This window comes from Siniperca chuatsi, linkage group LG13 (assembly GCF_020085105.1).
Source record: "Siniperca chuatsi isolate FFG_IHB_CAS linkage group LG13, ASM2008510v1, whole genome shotgun sequence".
In the NCBI taxonomy this organism is placed as follows: domain Eukaryota; kingdom Metazoa; phylum Chordata; class Actinopteri; order Centrarchiformes; family Sinipercidae; genus Siniperca; species Siniperca chuatsi.
Genome location: NC_058054.1, coordinates 25067897 through 25092803, shown reverse-complemented (window position 1 = coordinate 25092803; position 24907 = coordinate 25067897). Strand labels below are relative to the sequence as shown.

The window sequence follows — 24907 nt, the reverse complement described above, 5'->3', positions numbered from 1 at the left end:
CTGTAGTGCATGTTCTTCCAAATCCATCCAGATGAGACTCTTCACTCTTCCATGCATGAGTATGAGGTGATGTAATGTTTGACTGGAAATTTTTGCTTGATAAATGACTTGAACAATTAATCAATTACCAAAAATTGTTGCTGATTAATTTTTTGTCTGTCGACTAATCATTTAATCAACTAGCATTTCAGCTCTGCAGCAGATATTGAGATACTGCAACTGTCAAGATCTTCTTACTCTTGGTCTCATTATTCTAACTTATAGAGAGAGATTGAGGTGAAAGCAAACTAATCGTCCTCTGCATGTAGACCCCGTAGAGGCCCCTTAGAGAGTCCCAAGACAGGTTATAATAGACACTTTTACAAGAGAGAAGACAATGCTTGATTTACTTGATTTGTGGAAAATACACTTATATTGTGACAGAACTTTGAAGCATTTACACAGTAAGAAGCTTCATCATGATGTTTTAAAAGTCATTTAGACAAATCAAAAGTTTTTCACTGAGGAGTAGGTTATGTAATTGGTAGAATGAGGTTTCACAAGTGATACCTATTAACTCCTGATTATTAAGTCAAGACCAAGTCCTAAACTTTGTATTTCAAGTCCTAAACAAATTTAATACCATTTAATATTTTTGTATATTTACAGAAATTATGATTTCTTTTAAAAAATGTATTTATTATTTTCAAATTTACTTTGTAATGTTTAAAAGCAAAATAGACTTTGTATGTTGTTAGTCATTGTTACTTTGTATGTATATTTATATATACATGTATATAATAGCTCTATGTTTATGTCTACCAATCTTTGTTCAGCTTTGTTGTCTTTGTTTTTAGCTGTATGTCTGTTTCCTTCCAATATGTATGTATCTTACCTGTAAACTGTTCTTGTAACTGTAAGTGAGTAAGTAGTAGTAAGTAGTAAGTAGGCCTATATTGAGAGAGGTATGTGTACACATACATTGCCAATACAGCTAATTCTGAAAATGTGTGCCCTTTTAAGTTATTCCTGTGACACAATTTCAACTTTTCTACAATTGAACTTCTGAGCCAAATGTTTTACATGTTTCTGTCTTTTTCTTGTGGACCACAGCTAAAGTCCAGGCGAAGTCACAAGCAAAATCTTACACACACACACACACACACACACACATATATAAAAACTTCGTCCTTCACCCTCCGCGGGTGGTCTCATCCTTCGAGCTCGGGTCCTCTACCAGAGGCCTGGGAGCTTGAGGGTTCTGCACAATATCTTTGCTGTTCCTAGTACTGCACTTTTCTGGACTGAGATGTCTGGTGTTCTTCCAGGGATCTGCTGTAGCCACTCCTACAGTTTGTGGGTCACTGCCCCGAGTGCTCCGATGACCACTTGCACCACTGTCGCCTTCACCTTCCAAGCCTTCTCCAGCTCTTCTCTAAGCCCTTGGTATTTCTCTAGTTTCTCATGTTCCTTTTTCCTGATGTTGCCATCACTTGGTATTGCCACGTCAACCACAACGGCTTTCCTCTGCTGTTTGTCCTCCACTACGATGTCTGGTTGGTTGGGTGCTGGATTTGGGATGGAACCCTCCATGCATGGTGAGGAGCTTTCATGTCTTGGAGGTGACTGATGGTGGCCCCGTTCCTGAGTCGGTATCCATAGCTAGTCTTGTTGATTATTTGGCTGAGGGAGTTCAGACCTATGCAGAACAGCAGTGGGGACAGAGCATCTCCTTGGTATATGCCACACTTGTGCAAGTGGCTTGCCATTGGCCTCAAGGGTGGTTTTCCACAGCCTCATCGAGTTTGCAATGAAGTCTCTTAGAGTCCTGTTGATGTTGTACATCTCCAAGCATTCAGTGATCCATGTGTGTGGCATTGAGTCATATGCTTTCTTGTAATCAATCCAGGCAGTGCACAGGTTGGTGTGTCGGGTTCTGCAGTGTTGGGTGACTGTTCTGTCAACCAGGAGTTGGTGTTTGGCTCCTCTGGTTTCTTTGCCAATGCCCTTCTGTGCTTTGCTCATGTATCCATGTGCCCACTTATCTTAGCCACGATGATGCCTGACATGAGCTTCCATGTTGTGGAGAGACAGGTTATTGGCCGGATGGTTATTGGATGGGACTTTACCATTTGCGGGATCCTTCAGGATCAGGATTGTACACCCTTCGGTAAGCCATTCAGGGTGCGTCCCATCCCTTAGCAGCTGGTTCATTTGTGCTGCTAGGCGCTCGTGGAGTGCAGTGAGCTTCTTTAGTCAGTAGGTGTGGATCCTGTCAGGGCCCGGTGCTGTCCAGTTTTTCATACCTGAGACTCTTTCTTGGATGTCTGCCACTGTGATGGCAACTGGATTCTGTTCAGGGAGGTTGCTGTGGTCCTCAGAGCCACCAGCCACTGTGCATCGCTGTTGTGTGATGCCTCCCTCTCCCATATACTTTTCCAGTACTGTTCAGTTTCCAGCCTTGGTGGGTCTGCTCTGCTGTTATTACCCTGCCATTGAGCGTACACTTTCGCACCATCCTGTCGGATTCTGTCTGGCTGGCAGATTTGGCATTTCTGGTTGACACAACAAAGCATTTGAATGCGCTAAACACCAGCGTGCAAGGGCAAGACGCAGTGGTGAGCAAGCTATATGCACACATCAAAGCCTTTGAAACCAAGCGCCAACTTTTCCATACACAGTTGTCACAGTCGGAGCCCAGTACCTTACATTTGCCTGCGTTGCCTGGGGTCATGGACAGTTATCCACAAGACAGTATTGGTGTGCAAACAAGGAGGTATGCAGCAGCCATCGCATCTCTCTCTGCAGAGTTAAATGGGCACTTTTGGGATTTTTATGCTATCGAAAAAGGACATGTTGCTTTTCTCCTCTCCCTTCTCCATGGACCCTGATGATGCCCCACATCAGCTGCAGTTGGAGCTCACTGAGCTGCAGTGCGACAATGAGTTGCGTGACCGACATCAGCAGCTTTCACTTGTGAACTTTTACTGGCAGCTGGATAAAGGCAGATTCCCAGAAATGCGAATATTTGCTAAGAAAATGCTGAGCTTGTTCGGCTCCACATATTTGTGTGAGCAGACATTCTGTGTTATGAACTTGAACAAGAACCGCTTGAGGTCCAGACTAACAGATCCCCATCTATGTGACATTTTACGTATCTTAACCACTGCTCTAAAACCAGACTTGGCCTGTGTACTGCAATCTAGAGCTCAGTATCACCCCTCCTATTAGTGTCAGTAAGTTGCCTGTCTCTTGGTTATCCGAAATTCATAAATTGTAGTTTCTAAGTGAGGTAAATTAACCAAAAAATTTTCTCAGCATTTTGGAACTTTAAAGGATTCCTAACTGCTTGTTCCTTGTGTTATCTGACTCTGGAAAGAAAGGCGGAATTATTTTGTAGTGACCACACTTGAATGGCTTATGTTTGGCCACACTGTAATTTGAACAAAAGACAAAAGACAATTGTTATTGCATTCAGTAAATAAAAGTGTTCAAATTCATTGCATTTATATGTGACTTTGGTCCAAAAGTATGACAGGAGGCCCTCAGGTATTTTCACATTATTGGGTCTGGCCCCCTTAGAAAAATGTTTGGACACCCCTGATCTAGTCGGAGTCGTTTCTCAGCAAAATTAGACAGTGAAAGTGATCTGTTGATAGTCATATGGACATCATCCCAGCAACATTACACCTTTCACTACAGTTTCAATGTCTATACCTGTAGAATATGTCACAGACATAAAAAATCTATATAATTGTTTTTAACTCAACACCTCCTGTATCCGTTTCAGATTAAATAAAAGCCCTCTAGCATTTCTGTGGACAGAGTCCCTTCATTTGTTAAAGAGTAACTAAACCCCCAAACCACTTTTTTCAGCTGAAAACCAATGTAATTGGGTCCACTTATTCAAACACATCTTCTGGTCCTCATTCAGGGTGTGTATAGCTCTACATTTTTCAAGCTTCATCCAGTGAGATAGGTTCATCGTCACCATTACATTGACGTAACAGAGGTGGACTGCACATGTGTCGCAGTTTTTGTGTACCCGCCAGAAGGCACCAGGCAAAACACCTTGCAGTCCTCAGTTCCTCTGGCTGCGGCAACCAGAATGCGACTATCCCATCTCACTCCCCTGACTGCTCCACTCCGGAACTGGACAATGATCCCACTCTTCCATGGCTTGGCTCCATCATCACTGGCGCACCAGAGCATGAAGCCATTTAAGCTAAGCCTGAACTCCTTGCCGAGCCCCAGTGGATGCATGGTCACTCGTCGGCGGGGGTGGTGAGAAGGCTCCGGTGAGTTCGACTCCACCTCAACCACAGCACTGGACTGTAGCCTGTAAGGACAGACATTGTGCAAAGCGCCTGCCTCCTCCACCTTCACATCAGGACATGCTGCTGGCCAACAGGTTTGACATCCTGGAAACGCAAGACTTTCCCACACTGGAGGGAAGCTCCCTTTTTCCAGTGGTCAAGTCTTCCTCCTCCTCTCGCCGCAAGTTACTGAAAGAGGCCGTTATCAGGAGAAGGTCTGAAGGTCTCATTCATCCTGAGACAGCAGAGAACACCTCTGCTAAGAAGGCCCCCTCGCCGCAGCAGTCCCTGGCCACAACTATCCAAAGGACAGCTGATGGAACTCAGCGGTCTCCACGATCATTGACTCTGCCTCCTCTCATCCCCCAAACTACGGGAGATTCCATAGTAAGGAATATCCGCTTCATTAATGTGGTCACACACTGCTTTCCCGTAACTATGGCCCCCGACATCCTTGAAAAGCTCCCCGGACTTCTGGTTGCACTCCCAATGACTATCACGAAAATCATAGTCCATGTCGGCACCAATGACACCGCCCGTCAGCAATCGGAGCTGACGAAAGCAGACGTCATCCACCTCTTTGACCTGCTCAACAGCACCGGAGCACATGCTTTCATTTTGAGTCCAATTCCTACACTGGGTTGTGGAATTGGCCATTTTAGCAGGATCCTCAGCCTTCATACCTGGCTTCAGTCTGTCTGCAGCACACATGATGTTGGTTTTATTCACAATTTTAACTTTCTGGGATCGTTCTTCCTTGTTTGCATGAGATGGTCTTCACCCAAACAAGTTTGGTAGTCGCATGCTGGCGGCTAACCTGCAGCACGCTATGCTGTCCTCCTCCTCACGTAGTTGACTATTTACACCTGTCTCCCCTCGCTCTTCTTCTTTCTCTTCTCTGCCCTCCATAAACAGCCACGCACCCTCTGCTGTCACTAATTCCCCCTTGTGGACTGATCATAGTGCTGCTATTTGGAGCCCAGATCCCTCTAGTGCTACCTTTAAAATTCCTGTGGTGATTTTGCATAGGTCCTTAATACGAAACAGACACAGCTGATACAGCAATAATAATAACTTAATAAAGATCCAGGCCAGAACCCTAGGCAGAACCCTACCTCCACCTCAAATCTAAACCAGCACAGACTTTTTAAGATGGCTCTTCTCAATGTAAGATCCCTCTCTAACAAAATGTTTATTTTAAATGATTTTATCTCTTCTACTGATTTAGATTTTATGTTCTTAACAGAATCCTGTTCTTGCTGCTGTGGTCACTAATGACCTTTTAATGAATGCAGACGCAGGCATGTGTTCAATTCTTGTGCTGCTGGACTTAAGTGCTGCCTTTGACACAATTGATCATGGCATTGCACTAGACTGGTTCTCATCTTATCTGTCCAATAGGAAATTCTGTGTCAGCATTAATAACTTCATGTCATCCTTTTCCCATATCAAGAACGGTGTGTCTGAAAGTTCACTTCTGGGACCAATACTGTTCTCCTTATACATGCTTCGTAGCATCAGAAATACTTTATTGATCCCCGAGGGGAAACTGTAACAAAAGAGTTTCCCCTCTGGGATCAATAATGTTTTTCTGATTCTGATTCTGATTCTTCCCCTGGATGACGTCATCTGCAGACATGGTATTTCTTTTCATTGTTATGTGGATGACACACACCTGTACCTTCCTGTCAAGCCCACTGACCTTAGTACGCTGAGTTCTCTGCAGGACTGCCTGTCTGACATAAAAAATTGGATGTCTATACATTTTCTTCAGCTCAACTCAAATAAAACTGAAATCCATGTTATTGGACTTACCAGTAGATGGCAGTATTTGTTTAGTGATAACATGTCACTACATATCAAGCCTGTCACATCAATCTTGGTGTCCTGTTTGATAGCAATTTATGTTTTGAGCAACATATTACTAAGCTTGTCCAATCATGTTTATCACCACAGAAACATTGCAAAAATCTGATCTATTTTAAATTTTAGTGATGCAGAAACTGTTGTACATGCTTTTATTTCCTCACGCCTCGATTATTGTAACAGCCTGTTCACTTGTCTTAATCAAAAAACTTTGACACGACTGCAGACTGTACAAAACTCAGCTGCTAGGTTGTTAACCAGGACCAAGAAGTACCACCACATCACACCTGTTTTAGCCTCTTTACATTGGCTCCCTGTTTGTTTTAGGATTGATTTTAAGATCGTATTGATTACTTTTAAGGCTCTTCATGGCCTGGCTCCAGACTATTTTTTAGACCTTGTAATCCCTTATGAACTTTCACGTAGTTTGAGATTTTCGGACAGGGGTCTTATGTCTGTTCCATAGTCCAGGATGAAAACTAAGGGGGACAGAGCTTTTGCTCCTCAGGACCCCGAGGCTCTGGAACAACTTGCCTGAAGAAATTAGGTTGTCTGAGTGAGTTTCTTTAAGTCTCTTCTCAAAACACATTTTTATCAGAAAGCATATCCTGATTTTACCTGAACTGGCTGTTGATATTATTGCTTTTGTGTATTTTATGTATTTTATTTCTTTATATTTCATCATTCACTGTGGTATTTTATTTCTCTTGTTGTGAAGCACTTTGTACTTTGTTTTGATAAGTGCTCTATACAAAAGTTTTATTATTATTATTATTATTTATTATTTAGTAGTGTTGTTGATGGATTCAGGGTCAAATCTTGACATTTTAGTGCAAAGTATTTGAATTCTACATATTGTGTTATAAATATGCATGCTCTCTACTGGTTGAAACCCACCTATTGCAATTGAATTTTGCTATTGGCTGATCTAGTGGCAGGTGACATATATGGTGGCAGCTTTCATCACCAACCAGAGGAACCTGGAGGACACAGAGAGAACATGCAAACTCCACACAGAAGGGCCCAAGCCCAGGACCAGGTTCGAACCCAGAACCCTCTTGCTGAGGCGACAGTGCTAACCATGATCAAACACCATACTTCTCTGTATTTTCGGTATTAACTTTTTAACCAGTAGCTGCATGTTGGATGTTCAGTAAAACACAGAACACATGCTTTTTAACCAATAACACATGACGAACTGGTCTGTTCACAGCAACAGTTTCATGAAAAATCAACTACAGACTCTAAAGCCCCTTGAGGCAAATTTGTGATATTGAGCTATATAAATAAAATTGACTTGAGTCCTTTCTGCTGTTGGTGACAATAAACCCTGTCACATTGTGACTGCAGAGCCTCTTTCAGCTCAAAATGTTTGAAAACTATTTGAGGAGTGCAGTGGGACAGAGAGGGTGAGTTGACTTGTTATATTCAATTCAATTTTATTTTATTTATATAGCGCCAATTCATAACAGAAGTTATCTCATTGCACTTTTCCTATAGAGCAGGTCTAGACCGTACTCTTTATAATATTATTTATAGAGACCACACAAATCCCAACTATCCCAATTATCAACTCTAAACCCCTAACCTAAGTTATATTATGCTTTGAGAATGAATGAGCGGAGAAATTGAACCTAGAGCAGATTATCAAGGACTCAGAATGTCATTCAGACACATGAATACAACAACAAATTAATTGATGGGTGTAATATTCTTTTCAGATGACAACGTCAACAACCACCGTTGCCTAGCAATGTAGCATTATGTGTGTGTGTGTGTGTGGGCACTATGTGGTGTGTAAAAACTGCAGTCTACTTTGCTTTAATATGTGTGTTTGTGAGCTGGAGTCTCTGTGGAGTTCATAATGTTCATACGTCTCTGTGTTGTCTGCTTTTGTGATATTTTATTCTACTGTTGATTCTATAAGAAGTGGCAGGTTATTTAATTTATGTGGCTTAATAATGCTTGTTGCACCCTCCGTGGTGTCCATAGACTTTTTATTTGTTGTCGGCCATTTTTGTTTAATTGTCTGAGTTATGTCAACTTTTCTGGTTAATTCTAGTTAGGCTACACTGAGGAAGGTGGTTGTCTAATTGATAATCAGTTGTACACACAGGCTGCAAAGTGGCGTCTATAGAAATTGAATTTATTGATGTTTGGACAAAGGGCCTCTTTGGTGCGACCTTGTTCCACTGGTGTATACATTGACATTTAATGCAATTTATTTTGTAGCCTAACGGTGTTCTTTAATTTAACAGTAGTATCATATATCATCATATAATACTATGTATAAAAAGTAACACAGTAACATTTACTCACAGTAAATTTTAACTGACCTACTTTTTAATTTTATCCAAGTACACAACAAGTACTTTTATTTTTACTTGAAGATTTTTTTAAAGTAACAGTACTTTTACTTGCGAGAGCAAAAAATGTAATTTCCACAAACGGACTGCCTCCAAACAATGCCCCTCATGTGGAGTTAGAGATGGATTTCTCCACAGACTACAGCCATAAGAGAGAAGACAGCAAGCTCACAGGGAAGAGCAGACATTCACGACTCATCCATTGATAGTTTTCCAGCTTGTTTAAGACTGTAGCAGCTGATGTAACTTGTGCGATGATGAGATTAAAGGATTTAACGGATTAGGGTTAGCCCAGGAAAATGTGGCTAACATGTATTCCCATCTCCATTACCCCTTATTAAAAGCTAATGAGAGCAGCCAATTTTGCTCTTGCGCTGTGGAAAGTTAATGCAGAGAAAAGCCTGCCGGCATTTATTTTCCTTAATGATAATCAGATATTAGCATCAGTAAGGTCACGGGAGTACAATTAGAAACACAAGAGAAGTGCTTTTTACATGTCATGGAGTCACTGCTTTCTCCTCAGTGTTCACTGTGTGACTTTATATTCCGCTCTTACTGCAGGCTTAATTTTCAATGAGATGCAAAAGAAATAGTTACCCGCACGTATAATTAAAATTATGGTCTAATTGCAACATTTTGTGTTTGATGTGGACTGTCAGTCTCTTCATTCATCTATCCATTGTTCTATCATGTACATCAGGGCTATTCAATTACAAATTCATTTGGGCCAGATTTTAAAACCAGGAAATGTAGATGGGCCAGACATTTTCAGCAGCCTATTTAAAACCCTTTTTTCAAAGTTTTTGGTAATGACAAATGCAAATGAATGTAGTAAAAAATAGCAGAAGTTTGGAGATGGCAGTAAAATAAACAAATACTTGCCATTCCAGGCAGGGTTAAACTGTCAGATTTATATTTCAGGGTTGACAGAGACATATTTTCAGTAGAGCACTTCCCTACTTGTGACTGTCATTAGCCAGATGTTTTGAAAAGCTACTAAGCATGGTCGGAACTCACATGAAAAAACATTGATTTGGGAAAAATATGATTGGCGGTGTCGCTACATCCGTAAACATCCTGCCCGATCGGTACTGCACATGTGGAACTCTCAACAGATATGAGAAGAAAGCGAGATGGCTCATTTGTTAGCTACTTCCATACACTATATATGTAGTTTACTTATTTTGTCATATATCAGGTTTATGTATGCTGGGCCACACGGAGGTTGCTTCTGGGCCAGATGTGGCCTGCGGGCCACCAATTGAATAGGCCTGATGTACATTATCTCCACCATAACTGGTCTGCTGTCTGCCTGCAAACATTCACATACTGTATTGATAATGTGGACGTTGCTGTCAGCTAACATGCATTAAATGAGCATAAAAACAGAAGACCAGCAAAGGGAACATAAGGTGACCATCTGAACCCTCACACTCGCCTTTGGAGAGAGAAAACAGGCTGTATTGGGCCAAAGAATAAATAAAAGGAATATTTGCCAAAAACACATCAGGAGGAGTTTGCCATGTTACCTTCTCAATGATCACTGAAAGTGTCCCGCAGCTAAAAGCAGATTTGTATGACAATCTGTCCCACTTATGTCACCAAACCTTCACCTGTCATTTCACACTATACTTCCTCTTCATCTGTAAGTGATGCTGTCATTTCCATTTGATTCAACTTGAGGCAGAGGGAGACAGAAAGGAAGGGAAGACAGCAGAGTTTGTATTTGTGAAAGAAAAACACCAAGTTTAAGAGTAAATAGATATAGAAGAAATTGGTCGGCTAAAAGACTTAAAAGTGTCTTTGAATGAGACATTTCTAACCTCCTGCTGTCCAAGTGACCAGAGGAGCAGCAGAGAACTGAGACAGGCACCAGCAGAGAGAATAAGTGACTGTACTGCAAACCAGGCCATCACATATCTTCACATGCTCAGCTGACTTTTCCTATAATAAAATAAAAGTTAACAAAAGGCAGCCAGCAAGCAAGACATAGACAGTGAAGTGAGAGCCTGTGTGATTCACTTCAAAGTCTTCCCTACGCAATTGTACGTCTTTTGAAACATAGTCACAGTCAACTCCTGTAACGGTCAAAGAACAAAAAAATGCCACAGATAATTAGAACATGTAATTTTCAGGCAAATCTACATTTCTGACGGTACAAACAGCCGTGACAACTTTCAAGGCTATGAGCTAAGAGAACCTATTTTTAAAGAGCTCATGGAGGGAAGGGAAGGAAACGAGAACCAAAAAAATCTGAATATATATATTCCAAGTTGAGGAAATGGAAATTGAAATTGCAGTCTCAGCGGATGCCGTGTGTATATTTATCACATTTGGTATTAAATTTGGAGTAATGATAATGGTGACAGGGGCCGACATGAACTCTGGACCTGGCGCAGGACTCCACTGCCTTATTTATAGACCATACAGCTAAGAGCCTCTGGACACACAGAGAAACCTCCTATCTTGGCACACACTGTCCTCTGCAGCAAGGAAAAAGTTTGGCACAAATGGGAAACTCTAGGGTTCAACCCAATAATTACAGGACATAAAATGATTAAAATTTAATGTGAGCTAGTTTTGTTCCCTCTGCTGTACATGTCTCTCATGTCGCTGTCTTAGATACAGTGCAAAAAAAAGTAACACTTCTCGTGAGCTCTAATAATAAAAGTAATGGAACTACTACTAATGTCCCAGTACTAATGAGTATATGTGTTGTTTATTAATCACTGACTTGTGATAAATTGTAATATTATCAATTTTCCTTATTATTATATTATCATAAATATCAAATTAAATCTTACATATAAAAATATTAAAATATTTGCACTACTATAAGGGCTATAATAAGGGCTGCTGGAGGATGAGCGTTCCACAGTTGAAACTGATCTATTAATCCTTCCTGATAAGAGCTTAAATATATTGCATTAACATTTTATATGAGCAAGTTTTATTTCCTCTGCTGTACATGTCTCTATTGTAAGTATTGATCATAAAATATTTTAGTGATTGAAAATTATTAGAAAGAAGCCTGCTGAATTAATAATATACAGACTATTTTGAATTCTCTTCCTCTTTATGATTATGTGAAGTTAAAAATATAAACAAAAAATGAAGGCTGGGTTTGCTTTCTTTGTAGGTTTTTTAAAAGTAAAGATCTCTCACAGTACATCCAGACTAAATTTGAAAATGCATCTTCTACTTTCTGTCTTGGCCTTCTGTTCATGCTAACCTGGAAATGGAGCTTTTCAAAAGTGCTCTGCCGAGTGGTTTTTGTAGCGTGGTCAAGGGCTGTGTGTCAGTGTAGTTAAGAAGACAACTTTCTATCGCCTCTAACCCTCTCTGTGATCACTCATTTCTTAATGTTAGTACAGCCGATCACACAATACAGTTGTTGTCATTAAAGTCAAAAATGTTTTTTTCTTATTGTTACTTCACTTCGATGTTTGAGCGTCACTGTTCAGAATCCTGTATGTGCAGAGTTCAACTGTTTTTACATTCACCTGCTGAAGGGGAAAAGTTTCTCTGTGCTCATCTTAAATCTGAGCTTAAAATGAGGAACTACCAGGATGATGTTGTGGCATCAAAACTAGTTTGAAAGCCATTTGTGGTCCAGTATGCAACTTGGGCAAGTTTAGTGTTAAAACTTGAAGCCCCCAATGTACACTGCAAATTTACTTTTCAGTGAAGTAGGAGACAGCATGCACCAACAGTTAAACTTTCGAATGGAACAATATTTGCATATTCATAGATTCTGGATTTTATAATAGGGGAGACAGAGTAGATGTAATTTTAAGAATTTTTAAATAGGTGATTACATTTTTTTTGTTAATTAATTATTATTCCAAGCAGAGTATGTTTATATATCTTGAAAGATGTGTGGAGGAGATATTTAAGCTGTATATAAACAAGAAATACTGAACTGTCAGTTCAGCTGCATTAAATCACAGGACCGAATGGATGTTTAACCATCAGAGACTCACCAGAGTCACTAGACTATCCATCTCAAAGCTAACCAGATGATGACTGTGACGCATGATTTTGTTGTTTGTCGACCAAAATAGGTCAAAGAAAAAGAGATTTAGCTGCTTTCCTTTGTTCAGCATGTCAGTGTGTGTGTGTGGACAGGGTTGGACTGGGAATGAAAAATGGCCCTGGACATTTTGACTCAGACCGGCCCACCGAACCCCACCAAACCCCACCACCCACACAACCCAAGCCGCACTTAAATAAGATTACTGAACAACATTTATAACAATATTTATATGTATAACTATATAATATTTAGTAAAATGTTAATATAATACTATAATGTTAGTATAGTATGAATACATTAATTATATAATGTTAGTATATTCATATAATTTCATATAATAATATACTATATACCACTAGTATAATATTAATTCCAATTGGACAATACAGCAGTTTAATTTTTGTAGATTTTGTTCCTTCATTAAATCCTTGTGCAAGAAAAATTATCTACATTGGTGGTTAGTCTCTAATTTGTTAATGTTATGTACTAACTTGTTAATAATCATAACCATTCATGCGTAACAGAGTCCAGCATTTTGAAAATTTAAAATAGTCTAACTATTGTATTGCCCCATCCAGGCTGTGATTTGTCGGTTCGCGAAAAGTGACAATGACGAGCGCATTGACTTTATGAAAAGTGGACATGTTTCAACAAAAGGCACCGGATATAGCTAAATAGCCAGCTAGTCAAACCCAAACCTCATCTTATCCCTAATGTCTTCTGTCTTACCACTCCAGCTGCTAAACCTTGACTAACAGTTGAACTGATATCACTGGGTTCACTGGGCTGCTTTCTTTCCTCTCTGCTGCCAGTGCCTTCAGGCTCACCAGGCTGAGATGATTGACTGGTAACGGCACCAAATGAATAATTTTTTATTTTAAAACATTTGGCTGCATCAGCCTCAAGCTCTTCTCTCTCAGATTGTCAGCACCACCTTTATGGGTTTTTTTTTCTCTTTTTATTTGTCCATCTTGCTCCACTCTATTTATGCATGAAATGTCACCACAGAGATGGGAAAGGGGCGTGGCCCAGGAAAAGTTAGTCAGAATGAACTGGACCAAAAGTAATTGGCTGGGAGAGAGGCTGACAGATGTAACACCCAACCGCAGTGGGCCGGCAGCCCAATCGCCCGGGCCAGTCAGCCACACTGGTGAATAATCAAAGTGGGCCAACAACGCATCTCTCTCACTCTTGTTTTTGGTTTAAAGGTGTTATTGGGCCAGCCCAGTGTCAAGAAAAAAAACAATGGGCTGATCTACCTGTTTTACGGCCCAGTCAGATAAAAAATAAAACAAAACAGACAGCTGTGTCGGCCCAAATGACACGTCGGCCCAACGGGAAAGTGCCCGGTCTGCCAGATGGCCAGTCCAGCCCTGTGCGTGTTTCTTTTAAAGGAAATGACCTGAAAGTGCTGGTGTGGATTAATGTCATTCCCACATGTACATGGATTGTTAAAAATTAGCCAGCTTAGTGTGGATGTAGTCTTAGATACAGTGTAAAAACACTTCTCATGAGCACTAATAAAACTAATAGAACTGCTACTACTGTCCCAGTACTAATGAGTATATGTGTTGTTTATTAATCAATGACACGTGATAATTAGTAATATTATCAATTTTCCTTATTATTATATTATCATAAATATCAAATTAAATCTTGCCTATAAAAATACTATAATATGCATCTATTTGCACTAATATAAGGTCTATAATAAGGGCTGCTAGAGCATGAGAGTTCCACAGTTGAGACTGATCTATTGATCTTTCCTGATAGGATTTTAAAGATATTGCAGCATTGCAACTGTGATTCCACCCTTTGAATGCTGCAGTTCTTAAGAAGTTGACATTTTAGTGAAATTTGAAAAATAAAAAGATTTTGTCTATTTTATGAGTTTGGAGTTATGAGCTGTCAGACAGACATGATCCTATAACATCTTATATTCGCCTGAGATAAGTGAAAACTGAATGCATGAACAGTCATGTTTCTACTATAATACATATCTACTATATTTTTTATATTACGAGTTGTAATGCTTGCTCATAAAATGCTCTTTCAACTATCAGCCCCGCACTACATTTTCCCTGATCCTGCTGGCTCATAACTCAGAACAGAAAGAATCAGCAAAAAGTCTGACAGAATTACAACCTACACCAGTTTCATCACTCTATTCTTTGCCTGTCGCTCAAAATAACAACAGCTCCTCTTATCTATTCACAGATTACACTGAAAGTATTTAAAGCTCTGACTTTAATCTTCCAGACAAAATACATTTACCATTCCTTTTGATCCCTGTTTAGTCACTCTTTAAAGAGTCCAAATCTGAATAAATGTTATTTAGTGAAATTAGCTATGTTGGGACCACTGGGACTCCACAGATGATTTTGTTCATTTATGACTTTAACTGAATTTATTAGGAGACTGTATGCTCTTTTGTTCTACAAACAAAGGAGAGCCATTTAACTCAGTCCTCCACAATCCTCCAGGTATGCACACCTACTGTAGGTGGGAACTTCTCCCATGGAGACAGCTCCAGCCAGAATTGTTGCTGTCCCACAATTCCTTGATCCAGCCTTAAACAAATAAGGCAAACATAATACTGCTGCTTGAATTAGATTTTTACCCAACCAGCGAATTTTAATACAGAAGAGCTGTGTTTGACAATAATGCATGTTTTGAGTAAAGATGATACATTTTTTCATTACATGTTCCCATACATGGACAGGGCTCAATTAAATGTTAGTGCTGAGTTATTGAAAAAATGAAAAACAAAAAAATATCTCTATCTGTTTACAATGGCAAAGCTGAAAAGATACATATAATCATATTGAACTCTAATGTTTGTTTCTGTGCATTTATATCATTTTTTATTATCACTGATATCCCTTTTATTCCATTTCATTTGAAAAGTGCAATAATAAATCACAGGAGTACTCCTGAGGTCATAAGCCAAAAAGGTTGGGAAACACTACTTAAGAGGTTGGGCAGATAACCCTAGATATAAGTGAGAGCACAACTTTTTCCTTGCACCTGTTGATCCTCTAAATCCTGCTACATACACTCTCTTTCTGTCTTTTTCTCTCTGACACACACACACACACACACACACACACACACACACACACAGGTGCAGACCCCTCTCACCTGTAAATCTTGTATCTGGTAGAAAATCCCTGCTGGAACCTCTCTCTGAACTCTGTGTACTCCGGACATCTGTGGAAAGGTCCCTTCTCTGACAGAAGCCAGTCCAGCTGTCCCCCACTCTGCCTCGTGCTGAAGCCCCACGCCGAAGAGCTGGACGGGGACGAGGAGGAGGAGGAGGAGGAGGAGGATGACGATAGGGAACCATGGAGCGGCTTCCCACCGTGTCCCCCACCGCCCACTTGTTCAGCTAGGGTGGGCCACGGCAGCCATAGCAACATCCACGGCAACCATAGGATCATAAAGAAGGACGCTGACCATCTAGCAAGACAGGAGGAGCCATGGGAGCACCTCTCTCTTCTCATTGGCCAAGGAATTGCCATGGTCCCGGTGGTGATGTACTAGGGCACCTAGGACCGGCATTTCTTCTGACAGTCACCTCCCACTGGCCTGAAGAAGGAGACACAGAAACATTTGGCTTTAATTTCATGATGAGAGGTTGAAACATTTTTTTTGTATAAAGGAATTTAGAACATTAGCTAGGTTGTTGGTTAGCTTAGCTAGGTTGTGGGTTAGCAAACTGTCCCTACAGTTGCTGCTGCGAAGCTAACAGCAAGAGAGGACAAGACAGTTTCCCAGAGCCAGCAAACCAGCTCCAGACGGAGATACTCACAACTCTCCTGCTACTATACAGTAACTAACATCATAATAACAGCATATATTGGCAAAGTAGAAAGTAAGCTGAATGTCCGTTGGAAAGTCATTTAACATTACCTGACACACAAATAATGTCCAGAATGGCTGGAATACTGTGGTGTGGCTCAGTCCGAGCTACTTTGTTTGTTAAGCATTTACAGAGCCAGGGCTGTGTACAAACACTGGATTTTTTTTCAGCGCGCACACAGAACAGACAGCTAGCAGACCGTGTGCATAGATGTGTATTGGATTAGAATCATATAGCCCACCTTTAATAAAATGCACAAACCAGAGGGGCAATGCTTTCTTTCTCCAAAAAGTTTTTGTTGCCATTAAATTACATTTTACTGATGAGGGCACTGCTTCTTGTTAAAATGTAGTCTTAGGCCCCATTTACAGTTGTCATTTCAAGTGTCTCATATCTAGATAAAATGCAAAATGGATTTCTTCACTTTTTTGTACAGTCAGCCACATATATGTATGTGTCTCTGTTAGCCAGATCATAAATCTGATGCATGTTTTCCCAGGCTACATGCAAATCAGGGTCAGCACTACTTCAGTCCAGCAGGTGGTGGTATTACATCCGAAGCTGTTCAGTAGAGAATAAGACCCCATAACCCCAGAATAAGAATAACTTGGGCACATAGGCAGTTGAGTTAAAACAATTACAGTTTAGCTATGTAGCTACATAATATAGCATATATATGCATCAACACATGAATTAATCGTATTTATGAACTGTGAAGGAGACAAACGTTTTATATTCTTCACTGGCTCTCATTCACGCTGTACCCTCACCCATACAAACCCACCCATTTAATTGTCGCACTGAACAGAGATCAGACAAATGCTACAACAGCCTGTTCTGCCTTTCATGTGTATGCCGTATATGTTGAAATTGCTGGAGCTTCCTGTGAATTTATATATGTCGCTACAGGCCAGAGCTATGAGCTCATGGTTAGTACTGGTATGAGATGACATTCACCCTGCTTTTGACTCATGAGTGCAGGTGCACTGCAATAGCTTCATTTGTAGTGATGCAAAAGGGATTTTAGAGGTCAAAATTTACATGACTTTATTAAAAGTTTTGGAATGATTGAAATGTACTTGGAGCACTTGTAACACATTGAGTTTTGAATGTGTAAAGTAGCACCACAGTCTGACTGTCTTCAGTTTCTTAATGCTTTGTGTGTTGGGACAAAGATGTCATCACCTACCTCCATACAGATCAGGGGTGTTAGCAGCACGCACCAAACACATCAGCACAAATCACATTGCAGCTCAAGTGTGAATTATCATCAGCTAACACCAACTGCGTATATGTTGTCAGTGCAGACAAAAACTTTTTAGGTGACACTTTGAAAAGACTTCACAGTGCCCTTCAGAAAAGTAGAGGGTTGCTCTTCATTTCACTGTTAATGAGTAGCAGGATTGCTGGGTGGAGTCTTTAGGGACAAATCAGCATTTCAGAATGGATATGTAAAGTAGCGGAGAAGATGCTTTAAGTGGATTGGGATCCTAAGTATTCCCTGTTTATCTTACAAACAAATTAGAGAATTAATTTCAGGTGGATAAATGCAGGCTCAGACATGAAAAAACAATACTCAGGGTGCTGCATTTTTAATTTCCGCTCACTGCGCCAAGAGATTACTACAGTTTGAAAAGGCAATTAGCAAATTCATCTGTCAAATGATTGTATTTATGCAACTAAAGTCAGGATGAGAACTTGGTGAATGGGATAGTATGCTGATGCAGTTTAGTGTACTGTAAGGCCCAAAGGTAAAGCTGGTGCAAATTAAAAATGTGGATATCTAATTTCTCTTTTTGTTATGTCCTGGGAGGGGCCAAAATCGAAAAAAGAGTGTTCATAGGTAAAAGTACAACAGATAAAGGCCTACTAGATTTGGACTATCCTTTCCTCCACAACTTTAAAAAAAAATAAAAGACAAATAAATTGGAGAAGCGGCTGCTCTGCACAATTTTCTGCTATGTTAATGCAGGAATAGTTAATTATCCTCATACATCAATCAAATTAAAGGAATATATATATATAGGAAATAGGAACATTTTCGTTCCAAATATAACCTTTACAGAAACAATTAATAGGAACATTTTCTGATCTGTTACAACTTTAGGCAAGTAACACTACTTTAGGTTAAAAGTAGAAAAATATCATGATAAAAAGAATGATAAGAAGAACGTTGACACACCTTGTACGTCTGATCAGCCACCCTGAGTTCTCCTCCCAACATTAACATCACGCTACGTCCGCTTTTGCTTCTGACAGACAATATTATTATTTAGCCAGCTGATTTGTTCAGCAATTCAAATCACTGTTTCAGCAGGTTGGAGGAACAGTCGACCAACAGTGTTGCCAGATTGGTTGGTTTTCTGGCTATTTGGGCTACTTTTTATTTAATTGAGCAGATAAATGACTAATGATATCATATTGTAACATGGTTTTGATTTGGACCAATTATTATATATTCGTAGAGCTGCAACGATCTCACCCACGCTTGTCGCCATTTTCCGTCGCAATTTTTTTCTCTCCAATCTGGCAACTCTGTCAACCAATCACAGCTTTGTAGGCGGCTTAAAGAATTGTGACATCATCTTAGCTTGCTTAGAAATCCTTAGAAAATGGCGACAAGCGTGGGTGAGATCGTTGCAGCTCTACAAGTTGTTGTAAATAAACTTACAGAAATAACTTTTAAATCAGCATGGAAAACATTTACTGCTCCTAGCAGCTTCTGTATCGACGTTGGCTCTCACTACAAAACAAAACAACATAAGCCCCCTTCCCAACAAGATTCAGTCTTATTATCAAGGCTAGTCATTATTATTATTTTTAACATAAATCAACTTAAGCATCTGAACAAACGTCCAAGTCTGTTGTTTTTTCTCCTAATTATACACGTAGTCATTGTGGTGCCTGGGTGGGATGAGTGACCTCTATCTAATGAAATTGAGTAGAACTTAGCAGGGCCGCACCTTTAAATATGATGATTCAAATCATCTGTCAGATACTGTAGCTACTGTAGGTCTTCAGTCATGAAATGGACTTTTTTTTAATTCCCTCCTGCATCATGGTCTACAAAACAATGCTGCATACAAACTTAAGCTAAAAAAAAGTGAGAGCCATTGTTTTGGAGAGCAGTGAAATCCAACCAACCAGCAAGCAATCAGCATGTAATGTCAGTTTTACAAATCTTGACATGTGATAGCCTATGTGATTTCTCACAAAACATATTGTTGTAGTCTCATCATATTAAACCAGAACATGCATTTTTACAGTGATGTAATTTGCTTTCAGGCAGTATAAGAGTGTTTAAGAACATTTATGTAAGAACTGGAATAAGACTAAATGTACTATACCAACCCGTTCTCATTCCCATGGCGTTAAACACTGATGTTTTGACCACGCCCCTTGACGTTGTATACAGACGCACATGGTACCCTTTAGCGTCTGTAGGAGACGCAGGCTGCGTTTGATTAGTAGTTCCCCTTAGCCCTTGGTATTACATAACAGCATACGTCGCCACATACGTCGAGGCCACTTGGAGCATAGAGGAAAAATGGGTGGGGGAGTAGCGGGGGAAATGGAATGCACCTGCCCTTGCACATTTTCAGCCCAAACTATCATGGATCAACCACCAGTTGTAGGCTCAGCGCTATACTACTTTTTACAAATCATTAGAAATACCTGCAGACTCATTTCAATGAGACGCATGCATCTTCTGCGGATAATTGCAATACGTAGGCACTTTGTAATTAGCTGCATCAGTTTCTGATTTACAAATTTCTGTTTGTGATCTGTATCATAATGTTCATAACTATTATTGCTACCGCTTTATGATATCTTACACAACAGACATTTTTCCATCCGATAATGTTGGGAATAAAGAAATCACACAGGCTGAACAGTACAACAATCCAAGTAAATATTAACTGCAATTAGTTATGACATTTTTCAGTAAAATATCAATCTATCAATGAGATTTTCTCAAGAAACTATAAGCTAATTTTATAGGCTACATTACTGCCACCTAACCATAGATGTGTTTTCTTGCACCAAATGCATAATTGCAATGTATTGTGGGTAGGGGTGTAACGGTCCACAGAAGTCACGGTTTGGTTCATACACCAGTTTAGGAGTTATGGTTCAAAGCGAATTGTCCCCAAACAACTGATTTAAAGGTCAAGGCAGGTCTTCCAGCTTCAGCGTGTCATTTGCGCACGCCACAGGCTGCATTCAGACAGAATCAGGATCAGAATCAGAAATACCAGTCCGTTTAGGCTACGGCGGTGGGTACCGCAGAGGGGTCCCGGAAAAAAACACAGCGACCTGCAGCAGAAAAGTTGAAACATACTCAACTTTGCCCCGTTGGTGACAATTCGGCAGGAATACACAAACCATTATAGCCCTAATTTTGGGTGATATACACCTTTTTGACTTGCTCCCTCAGCCCTCTGAGGGTCGATCTCTCAAAGTTTGCTTTAGTTTTTCAGACAAATGGAACAACACTTATGGGGGGGGATTCCCCCGAGGGCAAGTGCCAAGGGGAAGTCAACAAGGGCATGTTGTCTACGACTAATGAAACGCAGCCACAATCAGAAGCCACTTTAGCATCTGTAGGAGACGCATTCAGAAACTACTTGGTTAGAGTTGTCTGACCCATCCATCCACCCCACCACCTCCACAGGTGGACTTTCTCGCTCTTTATGTCGCTCATTATACTATGTCACCTGACTTCCTTTAGGCTTTCTGGCAGCCCTGTGCATCCCATATACACACTAAAGTACCTTGTGCGTCTGTGTACAACGCAGAAGGGCGTGACAATACATCGGTATTGGGAATGAGAACGGGCTGACTGTACCTATGAAACTGACTGAAAAAATAAATGAAAACAACAAACAAAAAACAAAAAAAGTACTTAAGGAGGCTTTTTAAAGAAAAAATGGATGTGAGATGAACAATGGAAGGGATGAAAAAAACAGATGGTACACTGAAGCCACAGAAGATGAGGGAAAGCATATGAAGGAACAGTGACAATCTCCTTCTTACTAGACCTCTCCCTCCACTCTACCCTATGTTTTCTCTCTCTCTCTCTCTCTCTCTCTCTCTCTCTCAGGTATGTCACGCCCTCAGTCTTTCTGCTATCTTTTCCCACTTTTCTCCTACCTTTCATTCTCTCTCTTCTTTCTCCGAACCATCCTCCCATATTAGAAACCCCAACCATTCAATCCCAACAGTTTAAACATACTTTGCAAATTAACTAAAACACAAAATTGGAAATCTTGATGCTTTTGGTACCAATTCGTAGGTTTTTCTTTCCTCCTTTTATGAATATACAGTATGCATATGTGAGGCAGCTCATACATGTTGGAAGTGATATTGATTCAGAAAATTCCTGCAATGGTTTTCCACTCCAAGGAGCTGTGAGATTTGCCTTTCAAATTAAGTTCTGTAACTTCTTAAAACGCCACCCCCCCAGAAATAAGCGATAACTGCCAGGCCTCCTTCTCCCCCACTCCTTTCCTCAGAGACTTCCCCGCTAATTATAAAATGCATAAAACATGCCGCAAATGCCAGCGAGACAATAGAGGGAAATTGTGAATTTTTAGCCCTGACATTTAATGTTCGCCTTGCATTATTCACGCACCCTTTGCGTATTTACCCTTCTCTCTCCCAACTTGGGGGATCAGGAGCAAAGGAAAAAAGGCACGAACATCTCAAATCCATATTGGAGAGGGGGAGAAGGAGAGGGGTAAGGGCATCTAGGTGGAATGGAAAAATCGACCAACCACGTGTCGCGCTTAAATAACATCTCAGACACGACAGCAAAGTCAAGGGGGAGCCGCGGCTTATGTTTATTGGATTTCGCCTTCATCGGGCTTAGCGAGCAAGGAGTGAGTTGTTGTACCGTGTTTGCACAAAAAGGGAGAAGACAAGAGGGAAAAGGAGGTAAATGAGAAACATGGGGAAAGCTGCGGGTGGTCACTGAAAGAAAAGGGGGAGAAAACCAGGACAGACAGACAGATTGACAGAATGTTAAGCTAGAAAAAGTGCTCTTGAAAAAGTGCAGCTGAGTTGTCCCCACCAGAGCTTGTTCCTTAAACTTCCCACCCAGCCACTGAGTGACCGCACCAAAGGCTAATGTGAAAGTGGTTTGACCTCCTGACTTGTTTAAGTAATTCATGCTCCAGTTCAGAAGGTGGAGAATTATGTGGGGAAGCTGCTGTCCTAGCTTTTTTCTTCAGAGTCAGTCAAAATTACAACCTTCATTTTCATGAACCTACAGCAGAATTCATCAGCTCACTATCTGTATACTGCAATTACCGCAGCTGGGATTCCTTATTAGATCTGACATACACATATGTGTTTTCATGGTCGATTGTAGCTGCGGATATGTGTATCTGTCCAGATTCTGTGTGTTTCTTTGTATGTGCATATGCTGCTGAGCACCTGGTCAGGCCCTTGGCAAACATTAGACCAGGGGGAGGTCCATCAGCATAAGAGGCCAGCTGTATTCCTCAACCCCAGCAGCTCACTACTCACCTCTCAGCGTTTATGCGAGTCAGCAGCAATAGCCAGCCAGCTGCACACCTGCTCTAACCCCCTGTAATTCAGGCTCACCGCACACTGTGGCTGGGGGGAGGGAGGGAGGAAATGGAAAATAGAGAGTGACAGAGAGAAGGAGCGAGAGCTGGAAGAAAGCTAACGGAGGAGGATTGATGCTAACGGAACGGGATGACAGTCAAAGAGAGACAAACAGGGAGGTTGAGACAGAATGACAGAAGGAGAGACAGATGTATCCAGAGGAAGAGACAAAAGGGAGAGGAATAGAATGGCAGAGACAGAGAGGAGCTTAGATCTACATTTTAATGTGGGCTCCATTTGGGGGGGAGCAAATGCTGGCTGGAGGGCACAAAGTAGATGCCAGATTTCTCTGCTTGGACCTCTGGTTAAAGATTTGATTTGGTGAAAAGGACAACAGAAGTTACAAGGAGACTTTCTATGTGCTGGCTCCACCCTTAGCTTTATTTTACTATTAACATTTGGGGTTTTTTTGGTCTTTTTTATTTAATTCTTGCTTTTTCATTTACATCATATATGTGAATTACTGCCATAAGAGAGCCAATCTCTTTAGAGAATGAGACATTGCATACCTTATACCATTCATGTCCAAAGTCCAGCCCATGGGCCAATCATGGCGACTTCCTTCTTAAAATGTATTATTTATGGCCCACCAGCACTATCAAACTGAATTAATCAATCATACAAATTCAAGTTGCAATTTCTCTCTTCACCTAAGGGTGGCAGCACCATTCTGTAGCTCTATCTGGCTACAGATACTGGTAGATAGTTTTTGTCATGGCTATAGAAAGGTTGAAACGAGGGCCACCGCTTCCAGGAGCGATGGAAATTACAATATTTCTTCACTGAACTGAAATTGAAAACAGTTGTGTTAGCCTAATTTGCCAATAGAGTGTAACCATTGCTAAGGAATTCAATGTAGAGAGACACTATCATACAAACCATGCCAATGCATACAACAAAGCAAGACTTTGCAAATGTTTGTCTGAATTGTAACTCCGTGGCCCAGAGAATTGAGGAAATATTATCAGACATTAAGAAACAAGTGGGTGACAGGGGAGTGAATTTTGATTTTTTTTTTCTCTGGCGATGAAAGCACAGATACGTCTGACACTGCCCAGTTACAAATTTTTTTAAGAGAAGTTGATGACATGAAAATAACAGAAGTTGCTTGACCTCTATAGTCTCAAAGGCAAGGCAAGAGCAGTAGATTTATTTGACTTTGTCTGTTCAGCTGTTTATGAAATGAAACTGCCAAAGAGTAAAGCAGAGTCATTATGGATTATCCACACTGATATGTAACAAAGTCAGCGAACAGAGGGGCAATGCCGTTAAACTCCACTGCATAATTCACCAACAAGTTCTCAGCGCCAAATGTCTGAAATTTGATCATGTTGTGAAACCAGTAGTAAAGACTATTAACTTCATTCGCTCCAAAGCCCTCTACCACTGCCAATTTCAGGGGTTCCTGCTCAAAACTGAGGCAGAATATGGAGATGTTATCTACCACAACAACGTGAGATGGCTCAGCCAAGGGTGCTGCAGCGCCTTTTCTCTCTAACGGTGGAAATAGGGCAATTTTTGGCTGAAGAGGGACACCGATGCAAGAACTGTTGGAGCCTGTCTGGCTGGCAGATTTGAGCTGCAGTGCGACGATGAGTTACACGGCCGACATCAGCAGCTTTCACTTGTGAACTTTTACCAGCAGCTGGATAAAGGCAGATTCCCAGAAATGCAAACATTTGCTAAGAAAATGCTGAGCTTGTTTGGCTCCACATATTTGTGTGAGCAGACATTCTCTATTATGAACCTGAACAAGTACCACTTGAGGTCCAGACTAACAGATCCACACCTATATGACATTTTATGCATCTTAACTACTGCTCTCAAACCAGACTTGGCCTGTGTACTG

General features: G+C 40.7%; 1 protein-coding gene across 1 annotated transcript in view; it reads right to left on the bottom strand.

The window, feature by feature from the left end:
- The window catches only part of brinp2 (bone morphogenetic protein/retinoic acid inducible neural-specific 2), a 277419-nt gene that overhangs the window by 164003 nt on the left and 88509 nt on the right, over window positions 1-24907 (bottom strand). Inside the window, exon 2 of the mRNA XM_044219849.1 lies at window positions 15705-16151. Coding sequence (XP_044075784.1) covers window positions 15705-16084 — 380 coding nt within the window. The 5' untranslated portion in view covers window positions 16085-16151. The remainder of the gene's footprint in view (window positions 1-15704; window positions 16152-24907) is intronic.